We start from the raw sequence: 19,993 nt of genomic DNA, 5'->3' as shown, positions 1-19,993 counted from the left end.
ACTTCCCAGCCAATCCAAAAACAGCTTGCACCGACAATTCAAGGTAATGAACCTACTGCTAAAACTATAGGGATTATGGCAATTTGAATTTACCAAAATGTTGAAATATCCCTTTAAAAATTCATCCTGAACAACACAATAAAACCTCATGGTGGATGTGAGGGGAGGTCAGTGCTGTAAATGTATCAGCCAAGTTCTGTGAACGTCTGTGAGACAGAGACACCAGCGTGGAGGTTCAGATGTTTCACTGCAGAGGTGAAAACTTGATGAGTCAAAAGTCAGAAAATCCCTGTTCATCCCACAGGGAGCGCTCAAGCAACATCACATGAACACAAAAGATTGAAAAACATAGAAAAATGTCACTTAAAATAGAAAGTCAACCTCATGGTCAGTTGGGTTTGACCTTGTGTTTAGATATTTAGATCTGGACTGACCGACAGAGCCTCACTCACCCCACCTCAGTGTCTACATGTTACTTGATGCTTGTGTTTTTGTCCTTGCCTCCCTCCAGTCTGATAAGTTTTCCCGTAACGCGTCCCTCCTGGACTCTGGACATGTGCAGCAGACAGCTGCCATGTTGGCCAACGCCACCCTGCACACAGAGAGATACTACGGCAGCGATGTGAAAGTGGCCTACCGGCTCACACAGAGTCTGCTGCAGCACGAGTGCAGCCAGCACGGCTTCAACCTCACGGCCACGCAGGACGTCCACTTCACCGAGGTGAGCGGCCGCACGCTGTCTGTGCTGATCCCAGAGCAGCAGGAGAGAAAGTCCAAGCAGTAGATTGTTGCAGTTCTTGCAGTAAACAGAACTGGTGTCTAAACAGAAGGACAGTGTTGCTTGGTGGGACATCACAGCCCTCCACGCTGCGTCTGCAGGGAATACATTACACTTGATTTCACTCTCGGCTCTGACATGCTGTCACACTGAACTCTCGCTGTTTCCTCCCAGAATCTGGTCCGTGTGGGCAGCGCCATCCTGTCTCCAGACACCCGGCAGCACTGGGAGCTGATCCAGCATTCAGAGGGCGGAACGGCGGCGCTGCTGCGCCACTATGAGGAATACGCTAACACGCTGGCACAGAACATGAGGAAGACTTATCTCAGCCCCTTCACCATCGTCACACCACATATAGGTGAATGTTTTATCAGGGAATATCAGACATCATCATGTTAATTAATCAAGAACAGGTTCTGTAAGTGAAAGCTGAAATTTAAAGTCAAGTAGTGATGATCAGTAGTAGTCGGCTACTTTTACAACATATGATAATGATCATAATGTAACATGACTTCTCAGTAAATGACAGAATGAATCTGGGCTGATAAATAATGTAAGACAAATCAATTAACACCCAGCAAAATGAACATGAGCTAATTAAGTTAATTTCATCTTTACACATTTCTCCATTTAGACAAAACCGTCAGGTTCAGTGTTCATACTTAGAGATGCCTCGATCCAAACCATAATGATCTAAATATCATGTTCCAGTGTTAATCAAGAAGAAGGAGGTTCAGTCATCACTCTCTCATAAAACAGTAACATTTTGGACAGAAGCATGTTTCTCACAATAATTAGAGTAAATAATTAAAAATATATCAAATAAAAGCTTCTGAAGCTCAATTTTGTGAAAAAAATGTGTTTTTTTGTTGTTGTTAAAAGGTGAAGTGACTATGAAAATCATTTTGATAAAAGCTGCGTTCCTGTCCTGACCGTGTCTCTGCTGCGTCCTCTCAGTGGTCTCTGTGGACCGGCTGAAGAAGATGAACTTCGCGGGAGCCAGACTCCCTCGGTACCAGTCCCTGAGGGGCCCTCGTCCCGTCGACCTGGAGACGGTCGTCACGCTGCCGGACTCAGTCTTCCAACCACCTGTGGACACCAAAGGCCACAGGCACCTGGATGTTTTCCCAGAGTCCTCGCTGAGGAACCGCTCCGCCAACAGGAAGAGACGTCACCCTGACGACAGCCAGCAGGACGCCATCGCCAGCGTCATCATCTTCCACAGCCTGGCCGCGCTGCTGCCGGAGAGCTACGACCCTGACAAGAGGAGTCTGAGGTGAGGACCAGACCTCCACCACTCAGCTGTCTTCACATCACTGGCATAGTTCAGACTAACGCATAGATGGACGTTTTTATCTTGATTTTTTTAATAACTTTTTATTTCAACATGTTAGTCATTTTACAGAACATTTCCTGACATATGGCTTTGTATAATAAATGAGTGACAGGCCGTATAGTGATATAAGTTACAATTAAAATAAACAATGAAATAAATAAATAAATAACAAAATAAAATAGTAGTAATATAAGAATAATAAATAAATTTAAAAAATAGGTAAATAAAAATACAATTAAAAATTAAAATAGGAATTAAATACTAAGAATAGAAATAAATAGATTAAATAAATTAGTTAATTAAATAAGAAGTCAAATTAAAAATAGGTAATAAAACACACAAACATACACACACATGTATTCCATACACATACCTTCATACACATATACACACATAAATGCATAAAGATAAAGTATAAAAACAGAATAAATAAAAGTAAAGCAAATAATTACATAAGAGGTAAGGTTAATGGAAAACTAAAATAATTATGATATTAATCATAGTAAAAATAAAAGAACAGGTAGAGGAGCAGATATCCATAGATAATGGCTAAAAGGATAAGGAGGCATCTCTTCCCAACAGCACTCCATCACAACATCCCATCCTAACATCCCATCGTAACACCCAGGTATCTGGAAATACAAGTCCGTCTTTGCACAAAGGTGTCCATGGTCAACGGCAGACTTCGTTCCATCATGAATACATTTTTCAGTCTCTGGATCCATTGACCTATGGTTGGCAGTTTTGCATCTCACTGTATTCATTTTCTTTGCTACTAATACAGCTGCTCTGCATTACATAGAGTAAAGGGTATGGCTCCCAACAAAAGCAACAATGGTTCTAGAACAACAGCTATCTCCTAAATAGTATCAATTTATCCCAAAATCCTTGTATGTCTGGACAATCCCAGAAAACCTTCTCCTGGGTTTTGTTGACACTGAACTTCCTTCAGAGCTTTGTTGAGTTCAGGTCTTTGTGTGTCTCTCTGCCTCAGAGTGCCAAAGCGTCCGGTCATCAACACTCCTGTGGTCAGTATCACGGTGCACGACAACGACGAGCTGCTGCAGCACACGCTGGACAAACCCATCACGGTGCAGTTCCGCCTGGTCACCACCGAGGAGCGCTCCAAACCCATCTGTGTCTTCTGGAACCACACCATACTGTGAGTGCAACAACACACACACAAAGAGCGATGGAGACACAACATGTCAACATGTCCACATATCAAAAATATGACAAAAATAGGTTTTTATCATCTTAAAAACATAGCCAGAGTCCGCCCGTTTCTCTCTCAGGCCAGTACGGAGGTGCTGATGCATGCTTTTATCACCTGTCGATTAGATTATTGTAGTGCCCTGCAGCTCTCTGGTCTTCCCAAAAAGAGTATTTTAAATCTCCAGTTATTACAAAACTCAGCCGCACGCGTGCTGACGAGGACCAGAGGGCGGGAGCATATTACACCAGTTTTAGAGTCGCTGCATTGGCTCCCCGTGCGTTTCAGGATCGATTTTAAGGTTCTTTTACTAGTTTTTAAATGTCTTAACAGCCTTGCGCCCTCTTATTTATCTGACCTGCTTTTACCATATCAACCCTCGCGGACCCTGAGGTCCTCCGGCACCGGTGTTTTATCCATACCAAAACCCAGAACTAAAACCCATGGTGAGGCGGCATTTAGCTACTATGGCCCCCACCTGTGGAACAGCCTGCCGGAGAGCCTCAGGACCGCAGAGACAGTTGATATTTTTAAGGGAAGGTTAAAGACACACCTTTTTAGTCAGGCTTTTAACTAGTATTTTAATTTCTTCTCATGTTCTTATGTGGTTCTATCTTATTTTATGTTTTTGCTTCTATCTTGTTTTTTAAGATGATATTAATCTTAAATAATTTTACTTGTTCTACTTATCATTGGTATTATTTTATCTATTATCTTACATATTTTTATCCTTTTAAGCTGTTCACTCTGTTAACTTATTTTTTCAGGGTTTTTGTCCTATCTTATGTTCTTAGTTTTTAGCTTTAACTCCAGTGTTTCCTCAGGGGGGTCTTCCACGCTGGGAGCTGTGTCTGGGCTGCTGCTGGGGGCGCTGTCCCTGGGTCCCTTCGGCTCGGCTGGCTGTGGTCTGTCGGGGTCGGGGGGCCTGGGTGCTGGTGCCCCCTGTGGCACAGCCTGCGACTCCTCCCAGTGTGGACGGCCCCAATGATAGCGCTTCCTCAATCCTCAGTGTCATGCCATGTCTCCCTAGTGTCAGTAGAGTGTGCATGTGGGTGTGGGTGTATGTGAGTGTGTGTGCGTATGCGTTTGCATGTGTGTAGTATGGAGGGTGGGAGGGAGGGGCTTTATTTGTAATTATTTTTTCCATGTTTCTATTTTTTTTTCTTCTTTCTCTTTTTCTTTTTTTCTGTGTGTAAAGCACTTTGTGTTACATAGCTATGTAGGAAAATTGTTCTATAAATAAAGTTTGACATTCTGTGTGTGTGTGTGTGTGCTTGGTACCAGGGCTGGTAACGGCGGCTGGTCGGCTAAGGGCTGCGAGGTGGTTTTCAGAAACAGCACCCACATCAGCTGTCAGTGTTACCACATGACCAGCTTTGCCGTGCTCATGGACGTTTCCAGGAGAGAAGTGAGTCCACGTTTCAGCTTCAGCTCATCAAACGGCAGCACCACTTCTTTACTCTGTCAGACACTCACCCTCTTTCTCCTCATGTGTGTGTGTGTGTGTGTGTGTGTGTGTGTGTCAGAACGGAGAGATCCTGCCCATCAAAGTCCTGACGTGGAGCACGGTGGGCGTGACGCTGGGCTTCCTCCTCCTCACCACCGTCTTCCTCCTCTGTCTGAGGGCCATGCAGTGCAACAAGACCAGCATCATCAACAACGGAGCCACCGCGCTCTTCCTCTCTGAGTTGACCTTCATCCTGGGGATCAACCAGGCCGACAACCTGGTAAACAATCCGTGTTTCCACTTCCTTCACTTCTGCTCTTATAAACTTTTTGCATGTCTTTGTTAGTTTTTTGTTTGCAAATTCTTTAAACAAAATTTGCTGAGTAGGCCTACTTATCACGTCTCACTGTTTTCACTTCTATTGTATTGTATTTATTAATTGTTTATTGTGTATTTTATATAACCTTGTTTTTTATTTTTAGCATCCCCTCCCCCTCCCCCCTCAAAGAGCCTTTGCTCTTTGGTTCAGGCTGCATTTGTAAATAAGAAATTGTTCTTAATTGCTTGCCTGGGTAAATAAAGGTAAAAAAAAAAAAAATTACAGCAAATCAAACAAGACATTACATGCAACAAAGCAAACTTTTCCTCCCTATTCTCCCTCCCATCCCCTCTTCCTCTCACCAAATAAGTACAAGACAAACATGTTGTAACTATGAAAATAAGATGAAAATAAAGAAAAAAGGAATAAATAAATAAATAAAGTAATTGTGTTATAAACTTGTGCTGTTTTAACTAACCCCTCATTCCCCCCTCACCTTCTCTCTGTAGTTTCTGTGCACCATCATTGCCATCCTGCTGCACTTCTTCTACCTCTGCACTTTCTCCTGGCTGTTCCTGGAGGGGCTGCACGTCTACCGGATGATCAGCGAAGTGCGAGACATCAACTATGGACCCATGAGATTTTACTACCTAATTGGCTGGGGGGTGCCGGCCTTCATCACAGGTCTGAGCTCTCACTGTAGCAAATGGTGTCATTCATAAAATACACTGCAGACTCTCAGATACTGTTGTGTCAGCACGTTCCAAAAATCAACATTGAACCCTAATGTTTAACTAGGATGAACTCAGAGGCCGTTTTATTAGATAAACATGTACAGTCAAATGTGATTGGATACAGCATGAGATGAGTTTCTGTAGCCTACATGTTGGTTTTAATATTTAGTCAACTTGCATGCCTGGAATGAGTTTGGAGCAGGGAAGCTTTTAAGATTCTTTCAGCAGGGACCACACTAAATTATAAATTACATCTCTGATCAATTATTATCAACGATGTTTGCAGTTTTCCAGTATGAGCCTCGTGCTGTTGCTTCATGTAGAAGCGTTCACATGAAAATTACGGTCAGAGAATACGAGACGTCCCTCCAGTAAAATGCTGTCAACTTCTGGTCAGAATCAGGGCTTGGTGTTGAAATGACAGGTGTTAAATGGTGAATATGTGCTGGGTGATTAAGGGTTTGGTGCATGTCTCTGTCTCCAGGCTTGGCAGTGGGACTGGACCCTGAGGGCTACGGGAACCCAGACTTCTGCTGGCTGTCCATGTACGACACTCTGATCTGGAGCTTTGCTGGACCCATCGCCTTGGCCGTGTCGGTGAGTTTCCTCTGTGACCCGCTGTTGAGTCACTCTGTCTTTACATGGTGACAGCAGGAGGCCGCTAACTCAGTTTAAAGGGATAGTTCAACATTATGGCAAATCCTTATAGTCATAGCAGTAGGTTCGTTACCTTTATTTGTCGGTGTGAGCTATTTTTAGAAGAGCTACACTATGGAGGCTAATGGGATTTCTTGGTTTCCCTCATCAAACTCATCAAATACACAATCCAACAACTCCACAACGCTCTGGTGGACAAGTTGTGACCTGCACATTCACCACGCTATGAGAACGTTACTAGACTGAGTTGTTTTCGAGGTAAATACAGAGACTGCTTGCTGAAAAACTGCCCCTGACAGGAACACACATCAGTGGTTTTGCATGAATTTCCCTCTAAAACAACTCTGTCTCGTAATGTTGTGTTATTATCTCATAGCGTGGTGAATGTGCAGGTCACAACTTGTCCACCAGAGCGTTTTGGAGTTGTTGGATTGTGTATGTTGATAAGTTTGATGAGGGAAACCAAGAAATCCCATGAGCCTCCGTAGCGTAGCTCTGAGCAGCTCGCCGCTCTGCTTGTCCAACCATGAGCAAATTCAAACAGCGGTACAAACAGATGGTATTCACAAGGTACAGGGAAGAAGAGGGGTATGACAAACATTAAGGTTTTCACACTTTTGCCATACTTGTCACTTATTGTAATTATTTTGACACAAGCAGTTATGGTGTTGTTGTTTGTTGGTGATTGTTTGTTTTTGTTGAGCAAAAAACAAAAAAAACAGGATATACAGGAAGTAAGATAACCTATAGTACTAGGTACTAGGTGGAGAAGGGGTAGGAATTAATAAGCTAATGCTTCTTCCTACTCCTTTTCAAACATACAAAGGTTTTTATCGACTAGTGCTTCAAGTGTAATATGTTATTCACATGTTTGAAATAAAGTATTCATTCATTCATTCATTCATTCATTCTGCTTGGCCGTTCTAAAACAGCTTGCACTGACAATTAAAGGTAACGAACCTACTGCTATGACTATGACTACTAGGGATTATGGCAATGGGCCAAATTGCCAAAATGTTGAACTATCCCTTTAAACACTATGTATGTCACTCTTCACCTGTCACTCTTCAGCAGAATCAAGATAATGATCTTTGGTCAATACATTGTTTTTACTTTTCTGGCCTTTGTGTGTGTGTGTGTGTGTGTATGTGTGTGTGTGTGTGTGTGTGTGTGTGTGTGTGTGTGTAAGAGAGAGAGATATGAAATCAGAGGATGTATTGTGCATGTAAACACACTATATTGTCATATACGTATCAATGTCGTCTGAAGATGATTGTTACAGTGTGAGATTCTTCATATTGCCCAGCTCTAACTGACATTCATATTGACTCACCGGAACAAACAGTTTCAGAGAAAATGATTGGCGGATGTGTTTGATGCGGGCCTCCTGTCGTATTGTGTTTGATGATGCAGCTCCATGTTTGGTCCACAGATGAATATCTTCCTGTACATCCTGTCATCTAAAGCCTCCTGCTCCCTGAGGCACCACAGCATCGACAAGAAAGAGCCTCGTGTGTGAGTGGAACAACACTTCACTCCAACATCCACACCGACATCTGTTAGCACGCTGCTTGTTCCACAGACAGTCTGTGTTCAGTATCATCTGATTTTTAACTAAGACCCTGACCTTGCTCTCAGTGCATTCTGCTCTCTGGGTCAGTGAAGGCATGAAGAATCGTCCCGACAGCTTCTTCACTCTTGTGTTCTCTCTCATGTGATCTCTGTCCTGCAGCTCAGGCCTGAAGACTGCAGGGGGCGTCCTCCTCCTGGTCTCGGTCACGTGTTTCCTGGCGCTCCTGTCCGTCAACAGCGACATGATCATCTTCCACTACCTGTTCGCTGGCTTCAACTGTGTGCAGGTGAGGCGTCCAGTTACCCCCCGAAGCAGCACCGAGGGGATGCTTCTGCTTTTTGTCCTGTCCTGACCGCGTCCTCTCCTCTGTTGTCCCACCCCAGGGTCCATTCGTCTTCTTCTTCCGCATCGTCTTCAATAAGGAAGCAAGGAATGCCATGAAATACTGCTGCAGCCGTAAGCGCCCGGATCATATGATCGCATCCAAGAGCTCTGTGAGTCCCTGCATTCAGACCACATCTGGATCATAACGGGCACTGAGAGGCCTCAGGTTTTTGGTGTTTTCATGGGATTTCATGACAAGAAGAAAAATACATAATGAGAATAATACAGTTATTCTCAATTGCCAAGAGACATTTCTTGAAACCTTCCATCCTTTTCTCTAAACTGTAAACACAAAACACAATTTTAAAACTGCATTCACAAAACATCCAACTCTTCCTGCAAAATTGAAAAACAGTTCAAACTGTGCTCAAAACCAAACACTGGTGTCAGATCAGACCCCGGGTGTAGGAATAATTTTTATTGTTGTCAAAATCTGTTTAGCACTGCTAGTAAAAAAAATTAAAAATATATTATAAACAGGAATCACATTACAAAAGTGCATACAGTATCTACTGTGTATTCATCTATAGCATTATGACGACGTGCTGTCAGGCCACAGGACTTACATACATTATGCAACACAAGTGCATCACAGTGCAAAATGTGTTTCAGTGGGTGAGAATATGTTTGCATGTTGTGTCTAACTCGGTGAAAAGTGCTTAAAGGGATAGTTCAATATTTTGGCAAGTTGACCATAATCCCTATAGTCATAGCAGTAGGTTTGTTACCTTTATTTGTCGGTGCAAGCTGTTTTTAGAGCGGCAGAGCAGAGCCGTGAGCTGCTCAGAGCTACGCTACGGAGGCTCATGGGATTTCTTGGTTTCCCTCATCAAACTCATCAAATACACAATCCCAACAACTCCAAAACGCTCTGGTGGACAAGTTGTGACCTGCACATTCACCACGCTATGAGATAATAACAGAAAGATAACAAACCCTCTGTTATGACTATAGGGATTATGGCAATAGGCCAACTTGCCAAAATGTTGAACTATCCCTTTAAGGTTCTGCCAAAAGGGTGACCAATTCAATACATGGATTCAGGGCACAGAGCATTTGTTTCAGACAATAGGCTTTAGTGTTTTAGCATTTGAGAAAAACTGTGAAAACCAAAGATCTCTCAAAGCATCCGAATCAGTGTTCAGCCTCTGATGTTCCACTCCTTCATCCCTGTCCTCACCTCTGTATTTTCAGACCTACAAATGCAACACTAACTACATGGACAGCAGGTTGTACCATCTTCCCTTTGGAGACTCCAGTGTGTCTCTGAACGGCACCATGCAGAGCGGCAAGAGCCAGCAGAGCTACGTGCCGTTTGTGCTCCGGTGAGGAAGTAACGCTGAGCTTTAAAACACATAGAGAAGGTCAGTCAGCAGCCAGGTGAACTGACCTCTGGTGTCTTTACAGGGACGACGGCTTGAACAACAGTCAGGCCCACATCGCTCAGAACGACCACACGTCGCTCTTCCATGAAACTAAAGAGCACCTGGACGGTACTTGTCTCCTCCTCCATCTGGGACTCACCCAGCCTGCAGGAGAGGACACTCCTCTGACCTTTGTCTCTCTGTGCAGATCGAGACAGCGACTCAGACAGTGATCTGTCCCTGGAGGACGACCAGAGCGGCTCCTACGCCTCCACACACTCCTCTGACAGCGAGGATGAGGAGGGCCCCCTCCCACCAGAGGAATGCTGGGAAAACCTGGTGTCTAATGGGGCCAAGAGACCCCAACCACACGGTAAGGAAGCTTATCTGTAGCTTAAAGCAGAAGTAAGTGGTCCGGTCGTTTTCGCTAATGCTGCGTTCCAGGCAGGCTTTTGAAATCGTAAATTACAGCTTCAAGTCACAACTTACGACTTTGTAGCGTTTCAGGCAACCCACTCGTGTTTTTCCGACCTGTTTTACCGGTGAAAGTCACTATAACGGCCACTCGTAACTTCCGACCGGTGAACTCGTACCAGATCGAACTGGTACCACTTCACGGTCGGAAAAATACGAGTTTCCTTGAACGCACCATAACAGTCCTCGTCGCTACGTCACCACATTCACGGCGTTCCTTGGCTGCACACACAGCCCTGCATGCCGTTCTCTCTCCTCATTGGATAAAAACTGTAGGATACGATAAATGTTTTCTCCTCGTCTCAGAGCAGAGCAGAGGGACTGAGAGACCCGTGTTTCAGTCCAAACACTCTATGTAAGTGATTGCTGTCGGAAGATATAACTATTTAAGACTTATATTAACACAAATATATCACTTACTTCTGCTTTAACTTCTGTGAGATATATATATATATATATTTTTTTAATAGATTTTATTGATTTTTATCAAACAAAACATAGACAACATATAAGTGCTCTCTGTATTCACAAAGACATCGAAACAGAAAGAATTTTTTTCTTTCTGTTTCGATATCTTTGTGCCCAACTGTTGCATCAGTCACCCTATCCACAAGTTTCCGAACGTCATCTATGGTCAAACCCGGAAGCCGGTTTTGCCAGTTTGGTGGAATTGTACGTTTACGTTTCCATGGTTTTTAGTCGTTGTCATAGTTGCGGTAAATGCATGGATCTATTAACGCTGTCTTTTAACACGGATCTCAATTTGTGTGATATCCTTTGTATCCTTTTTAAAAGCTGGTGTGATGATCCATGCGTTTTACAGATTTTCATTGAAAAAAAAATAAATAAATCCATGCATTTACCGCGACTACCGAAACCATGGAAACGTAAACATAAAATTCCACCGGAAGAGCAAAACCGGCAAAACAGGCTTACGTTTTTGACGTTTGGAAAAAGGTGGATAGGCTACACATACTGAACATACTGTGCCTTCTCTCATCCACATATAGTGAAAGTGAAAATAGTACACGAGGCAACAGGGTGGATGGCGTCGATAAAAGTAAATAAATGAAATGAAGATAGATAAACAATAAAATTAAATTTAAAATGCCTAAATAAATTAAATAAAACCATCAATACCATAAAAAATATGTACAAGTAGATAAATAATATAAAATAAATATCTCAAATAAGATCAAGACAAAAGCAGAGAAGGGGAGAATTAGAGACAGACAATAACAGATATAATAACATAAATCATCCAGTGGAAGTATTCCAGTCTAAAGCATGTTACCCCTTATTTACAGTGTCCCAGAGGGGTGGGGGTAAGTACCTCAGAAAGGCCGACAATGTTCCCTCGAAGTGAGATATTTAATTTTTAATCATCTGAAAACAGGAAAAACAGCTGAAAGAGCCTACGAGGATGGAACTTTTATTTAATCCAGGACAAGTATTTAAAGAATACTACAAATTGAAAGAAAACTGGACATTTATTCTTCACAAAGTGGGATGGATCTGAAGACCAAATACATAAAGACCTCCCAGCATTATACAGTCACATCCAATCCAATCCACTTTATTTATATAACACGTTTTAAAAACAACAAGGTACCAAAGTGCTGCACAACAGATACAAAACAGTAAAATAAAGAAAGTTAAAGTTAAAATTCAGCTACCACGGCCCCCCTGGTCTTTTGTCTGCTTTCTGGCACAACGAGACATGAGATGTACTGAGGTGCCAGACCATTTATTGACTTAAAAACAAACAATAAAATCTAATTCTGAAATGGACAAGGAGCCAGTGGCGGGAGGCGAGAACGGGGGGATGTGATCATGCTTGCACACGTCTAACTGAGCTACACATCCAGTCACTGTAGATCTCATCCCGTCTTTGTGCGTGTGTGTCCAGACAACAGTGTGAGTAAGATGTACTGGCCTGACTACACAGCAGCAGGCGACGGTGAGCTGAAGACAGACGGTCAGCTCGGCCCCGAGCCGGGCCGGGGCTGCGACGGCCGGACGTTACAGGACGGGACGCAGGACGCCATGACGATGCTGCTGCCCAGTTTCCCCAACCTCAACGCCCACCCACACAAAGGTGCAGTTCATTCGTTTCAAATGTTTTTATTGTGAAGCAGACTTGTAATATAAGTAACAAAGGTGTCCTACGAATAAGTAAATAAATGAAAAACAATAGATGGGAGAAAAATCAGAAAAATATACAAAAATAAGTAAATAAATACATTTATTGAAATAAATAATAACTCCCTCCCTGACCCACCCAGTACTACTCAGGTTGTCCTACATCCTGTTTCAAGAAAGAAATAATCGGTTGCCACATCCTTTTGAAGTCTTTCAACCTACCACTAAGAGAATAACGAATCCTTTCAAGGTGTAATCAGTCAGTGCCGTTAACCATTCTTTGAAAGTAGGTGTCTCCGTTTTTTTCCAGTGGAGGAGAACAAGTTTTTTCCCACAGAGGAGACCATAGGGTAGAAGGCGGCGCTGCGTATTCTGTAGGTTCCCAGTGCTCCCTGATGTCCCTAGTATAACCAAGAGAGGATCTGGTTGTAATGTCGTCTTGAAGACTTTTGAGAAAAATGAAAACACTGCTGTCCAGAAATGTTCTAGTTTGGGACATAGTATGTAGCTGTGAAGTAGATTTGCTCAAAGGTGCAGTACACACAGCAGGAGTGTGGAGAGCTTTTGTAAACTCACCAGTATGCTGCTGACTGTTGTTGTGCATGTTCACATAAAAACATGGCCTCTTGTTTTTGATTCACTTCAGGGATCCTAAAGAAGAAGCAGCTTTCTCCCATCGTAGAGAGGAACGGTCTCAGTCGCATCCACAACGAACTGTGTGACAAGACCCCAGGCTCCTCGTCACCACAGGGACTCTCCTCTGGCTCGGCCAAGCCCGGTCTGCCCGACCAGCTCAACGGTGTGGCCATGAGCATCAAAGCAGGGACGGTGGACGGAGACTCATCGGGATCAGAGTGAGTATCAGCATATAGATATTAGATACTACACTGTAGCTGGAACAATGATAAACACACCTGATGTTGTTTTGTGCAGCTCACTGTGAGTGTGAACGTGTCAGTGTTGTGTCACTGTCCTTCAGTGTGTCCTCCAGCTGTCTGTGTTGTTACGCCTCGTGCCTCCGTCCTCACTGGTTGTTGTTTTCATTGTTTTCTGGTCGGCTCCATCTCCACACAATGATCTTGAACATTAAAGCTCAGCCAAATGAAGACAGCACCGTCCTGCTGCCACCCACATGGAGAGACCACTAACACTCTGAATGCCATTCATTTAACTGGAATAAACATGATGTGAAAGGCTTTTTACAAACCAGCTGTGCAGGTTTAATTAAGACAGCAGTTGTTCTGTACTTTACACTGACCGCTCATGTAGCACAGACAAGTGGACTGGCAGCTCCACTTTGACATGTTCCTCCTTAGAGCTCCAGTTGGTAAGTTGACCAAAGTGAAAGTAAACTCCGCGACTTGCTCGGAAATGTCAAGACAATACTCCGTCAGGTCTCTTTATTCGCTCTGCCAAGCAACCCACACTCACACACACACGTGCAGGCACACACACACACACATACACACACACACACACACACACACACACACAAAGTAGCCATAAAGGCACCCACAGAAGATGTACCATATGTCCGTATCCATAGCAATTGGAGACTCCAAAACGATCTCACATCTCTCTCACCATGAAACACACTCTTCTTGTGTGTGTCTGTGTGTGTGGAGGGAGGGAGGGGGTTGACAGAGGTGATAAGAGGGAGCTGACGGTGTATTGTCTTGAAATTTCCGACCAAGTCGCAGAGTTTGCTTTAACTTTCATCAGCTTTACTACGACGTGTAGGAGCTGTGATTGGCTGCTCCTCCTGCTCCCTCTACCTGACTGGTGGACAACCTTCGGTCGCGGTGGATTTCGGCAAATACGATTACAGGCTGTAGGTGGAGCCAGAGGAGTTGGATTTTGTCCTAAATTACTCATTTAATGTCCAACTATCAGGATATAGTGACAGTTACTTCCAGCAAATATGACTGAATAATTGTTACCAAGTGAAGCTTTAAGTAAATCATGTTCAAATCCACAGCAAAAGCAAAAATGATCTCAAAGCAAAAGCAGGGGACTGTCTGTGAGGATGAATAATATACAGTACATATATACAGTATGTAGCTACAGTATATACGATTGCCCATAAAATTGGAAAACCTCTTTACCTCTCATGAAATGATTATGACAATGTGATTTATTCCTGATAGATAAAGTGTATATCATCAACTGGTAACTGGCACTCTGTATGTGATTTGTAAGGGCTGCATCATTGGGTAATGGTTTGTCTACAGACCATAGTGAAACGCTGCCATTAGAAATGTACACAGTGTGTGGTGAAGTTTGACCAACTGTCCATAACCCACAGATGTGCAGGTATGATAAACTAATTAAATTGATTGATTATAGATCTACAGTTGTGGATTAGGTTCGGTACTCAGCTGTAATGAGTCGATGGTTTTGGAGAGATGATCTAAACAGTTTGAAACCAAACCAAGGTTTGTCTGATGAGGACAGAGGAGTTTCCTCTAACACCACTGGTCTGTGCAGGAGCAGCTGCAGACACATGTTCAGCTTCAGTTAGTTCAGCTACTCTGAACTTCTGCAGCTGAGTGTCTAAAAAAAAGTAGAGACTCTGTTAACGCCTGGTTGGGACACTTATTATTTAGTGTCTCATAAACACTTGAATACAGTAGGAATAAACTTCAGTCACACTTCACTAACCAACCTTCTCTGCTCCTTTTTCTCTCTCTCCAAAAATCACAGATTTTTATTCTTTAATTTTATCCCATGAAGCTCTGATCCTCATTCAGAGACAATCAGGATCATTTGCTGTGTCTCAGAGAGGATACTTCATTAGGATGCTGGAGTGTGTGAGTTCTGACTAGGGCTGCAACTAACCATTATATTCATTATCGATTAATCTGTCAATTATTTAAACGATTAATCGATTAGTTGTTTGGTCAATAAAATGTTAAATAACGTCAATCAGTGTTTCTCAAACCACAAGACGACGTCCTCAAACGTCTTGTTTTGTCCACAAACCAAAGAGAGACTCAGTTTATTGTCATAAAGGAACAAAGAAACCAGAAATATTCACATTTAAGAAGCTGAAATCTGAGAATTTGGCCTTTTTTCTTTAAAAAAAACTGATTATTAGATTATCAATATAGTTGACGATTAATTTAATAATCGATTATTGTGTGATTAATCGATTAATTGTTGCGGCACTAGTTCTAACAGGGGAGTGTTGCCTCACTGTGAGAGGCAACAAAACAGTTTTCCCTGTGTCATGTGACCATCCTCCTCTCCCACAATCCAAGATGGCGTCTGTCAGGGAAGAGAAGAGTCTGCTGTTTTCAACTCAACTCTTCCACACCTGTCAATGTGAACACACTTTATGTACACACACGTATGAGCATAGAAGTATATGAACTGAGACACAGCAACTGTCTTCAGATTGGTGCATCCGTTTGGCATCTGTCACCTCTCACAGTCTCTGTGTGTGTGTGTGTGTCTGTGTGTGTGGAAGTGTTTCATGGCCTCACGTTTATTTCTTCTTTTTGTTTTCTTTCTTGTTTTGTGCTCCATTCATCTCCACCATCCTCCTATTCACCCTCCTCCTCCTCCTCCTCCTCCTCCTCCACCCTGTTTTTCCCAGCAGCCACTGCAACACCACCATGTGACCACGCTGACAGAAGGGGGTGTGTCTTTGCAGGTGAATGAACGTCCTTCCTCGACACTGGCTGCTGCAGGGAGCACAGCACTGGACTTTCCCTTTAAAAAAAGAACTATGTGGAAAAAGGAGGAGTTCTGTGTCGCCATCATGATCCTCTGAAGGTGTGTGTGTGTGTGTGCATGTACGTGTGTGTGTGTGTACATATATGTGTGTGCCAAACCTCAGGAGTCACTGCACTGGCCCAAGCTCATGCACAACGACATGAGTCTCACTGAAATCATTTTGTTTACATACTTGAAGCAATGCACTTTTTTTATTTACTGCTCACATTTGTTGGCAGTTGACGTTTTCTAGTGTTTTTTTTTTATTTTTTATTTGGTTTCTCGAAGACTGTGGAACAATAAAGAGGTCGTGTTGGGTTGTTTTCTTTTGTTTTTTGGGTGGATCACTTAGCTGTAGACCTGCAAACATTCAGGGACATTCCTTCTCCATGCGTAGCTACTTTGTGTTTCTGGTTTGCCTGTTTCTGTTGGTGCCGGAGCCGTTCTAGTGTTTGTGCCAGTCTGAGGTTTGACGTGTTCAGACGTGTTGAGCTGTTCAAATGCCGGGAAACGTCCAAGGGGACACTGGACGACAGAGCGGAGGACAGGTCGTTCAGACGCAGAGACTCTTCACTCACGTCTGATGCTCCGTATAAGCTAGCTGTCTCCAGAGGACGCTCAGCCTGCTTGTGTGTGCTACTACAAAGGACTCAAAGGCCTTTTGATACATCCATTAGTTTGTTTTTGTACATTGATGGGAGGACATTTTTTATGGACGTTTAAAGTGCTCTCATTTTTCATCTGAGCGATGAACACATTCATTCAAAGTCAGTGACTAAACAGCTGTATTTTATAGATTAGTTATGGAGCTTTTGTCTTTTGTAAAATAATGAAATACATGAAAGTGTGTGCTGTAATACTATTTGAGCTGTAATCCATTCCTACTGTACAGAGTGGCCTGTAAATGAATCCAGAACATATCTTTAAATGTAAGTAAAAATGGAAACTTCCTTCACACGGTCAGAATTCAGTCAAATCATTGTCATGTTTGTGGATGCTTTTTTTTTTGTTTGTTTTACAAAACATATGAATTTAATGTATAAACTTAATGCCATAAGAATCAACACTACCAGGTCAATCATATCCAACTCTGGTATCCCAACAGAGGACTGTCACTTTTACTCTGCCGCTCCTGTTTTTACTGATTAAACTGTTTTCTACCATTTTCATCTTACCTTGTTTTTTTTTATCAGTGCCAAGTCAAAAGCCATTGATTTGAAATGATGCTGTTTTCCCCTGTATGAAGTTATCATTTATTATAGAGGATTTCCCTGTATTCATCTGTATCCAGAGCATGGTATATGCTACTGAGTCTTTCTGTGTCATGTGAGTATTGAAGACTGTGAATTGATAGATAAGATGCTGGAGCCACTTCATCCACTGCAGCAGCTCCTGTTCCAGAGTGACGAAGACCCAGGGAATAGCTCTCACACGTTCATGTCTGTACAGTCAACAGGAACAACAATACATCCACAGCAGAACTAATGATGCTGGCAACGATGAAGATGAGACTGAGCATGAGAGCTGTTTAACTGTGAAACAGAATGAAATATAATGAAGACTTAGGATACAGCTATGTAACACAAAACTACTACCATGTAACAACACTGTGTAGTGGATACCACCTCTTTCTTTCCACAGTAAACTCAAGTGAGTCTGGGTATGACCAATAACTGATCCAGCCTTGTTGATCATTTAATTGATCCTGTTTTTATCATTAATAATCATGCTGCCTCCACCAAAGTACAGGAAAAAAAAGGACACTGGCCAAGACCCCCCAATAACAGACATGTAGGAGTTTAGTGTTAACGCCAAACAATCAGAGTCTCAACCTCAGTGTGTTCTTCCAGTTTAAATGACTGTCCACCCAGATCTCAACAGTTTCTATCTGCTCAGCCTGAACTGTCACTGAGAAGAGCTCCTCTTTCTTCTACAGTCGTTGATTTTTTAAATTTTCTTTTTGAGAGTACAGGTTCAACTTTTCAACAGCAGTAACAGGAAAGGCTCAAGGTAACGCATCAGTCAAAAAACAAAGAGAAAAAAATAACAAAACATTTTTGAAAACGCATATATAATAACTTGTATAAACACATTTTAAATTCATTTGGTTTGTATCTGGGCAATGGGCTTTATGCACAGCTCCACAACCAACTGATTGATCCAGGTGTGTCTGACCTCACAACAATGGTCAGACACACCTGGATTAATCAGTTGGTCCAATAATGTAAGACATGAAATAAACGAGCTGGCTTATTTCAGGAAGTTGTGGAGCTGTGCATAAAGCCTGTTAGAACACGTTATAGTTGAATGCCCCCAGTGCATGTGTCATTACCATCACACCAACTGTTTTAGAGCAATAAAGGTTTTTCAAACTACTGTTCAGTTGTTGCAACTGGTAGTACCAGACAGAAGCATCATGACTTACTGATCCCTACAAATGAGAATAATCTGAGGATTGGTGCATCCTGGTCTGTGGTTTGACTATCGAAGAAAGCTTTGAAATACAAAAAAACTGATTTAAAAAATATATATATTTCAAGGTCAAGGTCAAAACGGTCAAAAGTGTCTGCAATAGAGTTAACCATATATGGAATTTTGCTAATAAAGAAATAAGATTGACAACACAACCTCTTCCTGACAGAGTCCACAGTGTGAATCAAACAGTGGCATCTGGAATCCAAAGAGCAGGTTAAACCAGTCTGCCCTCCACTACTCCCATTAAGCCGGTCTGTTCTCCCTGCCAAGCTGCCTTCGTCGGTGTTTAGCTCAGTTGTTAGAGCACCCGCCCCATGTGTTGAGGCTATAGTCCTCACTGCAGGTGACCCTGGTTTGAATCCCACGCCGAGCGGTCCTATCCTGCATGTCATTCCCCCCTCTGCCTCCCATTTCATCTCTCTCTCAACTCTCCTGTACATTAAAAGCAAAAAAGTATTTAAAAAATATATACTTAAAAAAAAAACACAGCTTAACACAGCATCATAACAACATCCTCTGTCCTTAGACCCACACATCCACTGAGGAAAAACAAAAACAGATTTAAAATAGCCTTGCCCCATTACTGTAACAGTGGAACCTGCACTGTACTTTACTATATAAAATGCAGCCTATCCAAAACCCCGAGGAAATGCAATTAACTAAAAAATAAACACACAAACCAAAAAAGAACAATTCAACAAAAATGACCTAATTTCAACTCCAAGTTGGCCGTCCCAACTCATAGACACACCCTGATTGTATGTGAGCAGGACTTTGTGCTGTGAGTCACTGATATCAATGTTGTGTGTGTGTGTGTGTGTGTGAGCTGTTGAACTGTCTCATTCCGTCTGAAGTTGTATTATCTCTATCAATCATGGAGAGGAACCAGGCATCGGAAAGTCACTAGGTGGTGCTGATCTGATGTAACTGATGATAACACCCACTGACGAGGCCCTGACATCATCGTCCCTCTGCTGTGGAGTTGGTTTGTTTTTTTATTATTCTATACAACACGGCTATCACAAAGCAGTTGCTATCTATTACTTTCATTACTGCACTTTGTTCCCAGAATGCAGGTCTGTTAGTGACTCCCAGTATCTCTAAAACAGACTGGACTCATTTCCTTTACTGTGGAACCAGCTCTCTCCATGGGTCAGAGAGGCAGACACTCTAACTAGTACATTTAAGTCTATAGGCTTAAGACCTTCCTTTATGACAGAGCTTTTAGTTGGGGCCGGTCCAGGTAGCTCTGAACCATTTTATAATGATGCTGCTATAGGCTGAGACTGCTGGGGGACACATCTGGTTATATGGAGCCCTCTCTTCTCCTTTGCACATTTTGAACTATCATTATTATCATTATCTGTTGCACTTTGCAGT

General features: G+C 42.6%; 1 protein-coding gene across 4 annotated transcripts in view; it reads left to right on the top strand.

The window, feature by feature from the left end:
- Positions 1-17,312, top strand: part of celsr2 (cadherin, EGF LAG seven-pass G-type receptor 2) — a 78,173-nt gene extending 60,861 nt beyond the window's left edge. Inside the window, exons 18-34 of one of the 4 annotated variants that reach the window (XM_085777116.1) lie at positions 512-721; positions 953-1,136; positions 1,736-2,054; positions 3,109-3,276; positions 4,612-4,735; positions 4,854-5,054; positions 5,603-5,777; positions 6,312-6,424; positions 7,917-7,999; positions 8,217-8,343; positions 8,441-8,551; positions 9,636-9,766; positions 9,849-9,934; positions 10,014-10,178; positions 12,189-12,377; positions 13,068-13,275; positions 16,023-17,312. In XM_085777116.1, coding sequence (XP_085633242.1) covers positions 512-721; positions 953-1,136; positions 1,736-2,054; positions 3,109-3,276; positions 4,612-4,735; positions 4,854-5,054; positions 5,603-5,777; positions 6,312-6,424; positions 7,917-7,999; positions 8,217-8,343; positions 8,441-8,551; positions 9,636-9,766; positions 9,849-9,934; positions 10,014-10,178; positions 12,189-12,377; positions 13,068-13,275; positions 16,023-16,044 — 2,616 coding nt within the window. In that variant the 3' untranslated portion in view covers positions 16,045-17,312. Of the gene's footprint in view, positions 1-511; positions 722-952; positions 1,137-1,735; positions 2,055-3,108; positions 3,277-4,611; positions 4,736-4,853; positions 5,055-5,602; positions 5,778-6,311; positions 6,425-7,916; positions 8,000-8,213; positions 8,344-8,440; positions 8,552-9,635; positions 9,767-9,848; positions 9,935-10,013; positions 10,179-12,188; positions 12,378-13,067; positions 13,276-16,019 lie in introns of all 4 variants that reach the window. The other 3 variants (XM_085777114.1, XM_085777115.1, XM_085777112.1) reach the window with 3 other exon arrangements.
- Positions 17,313-19,993: the final 2,681 nt, after the last annotated feature.

Source organism: Trachurus japonicus, chromosome 5, assembly GCF_045865225.1.
Source record: "Trachurus japonicus isolate A0001 chromosome 5, Traja_1.0".
Lineage (NCBI taxonomy): Eukaryota > Metazoa > Chordata > Actinopteri > Carangiformes > Carangidae > Trachurus > Trachurus japonicus.
Note: the sequence above shows the minus strand (reverse complement) of the source record. Positions and strands in the feature narration are given on the sequence as shown.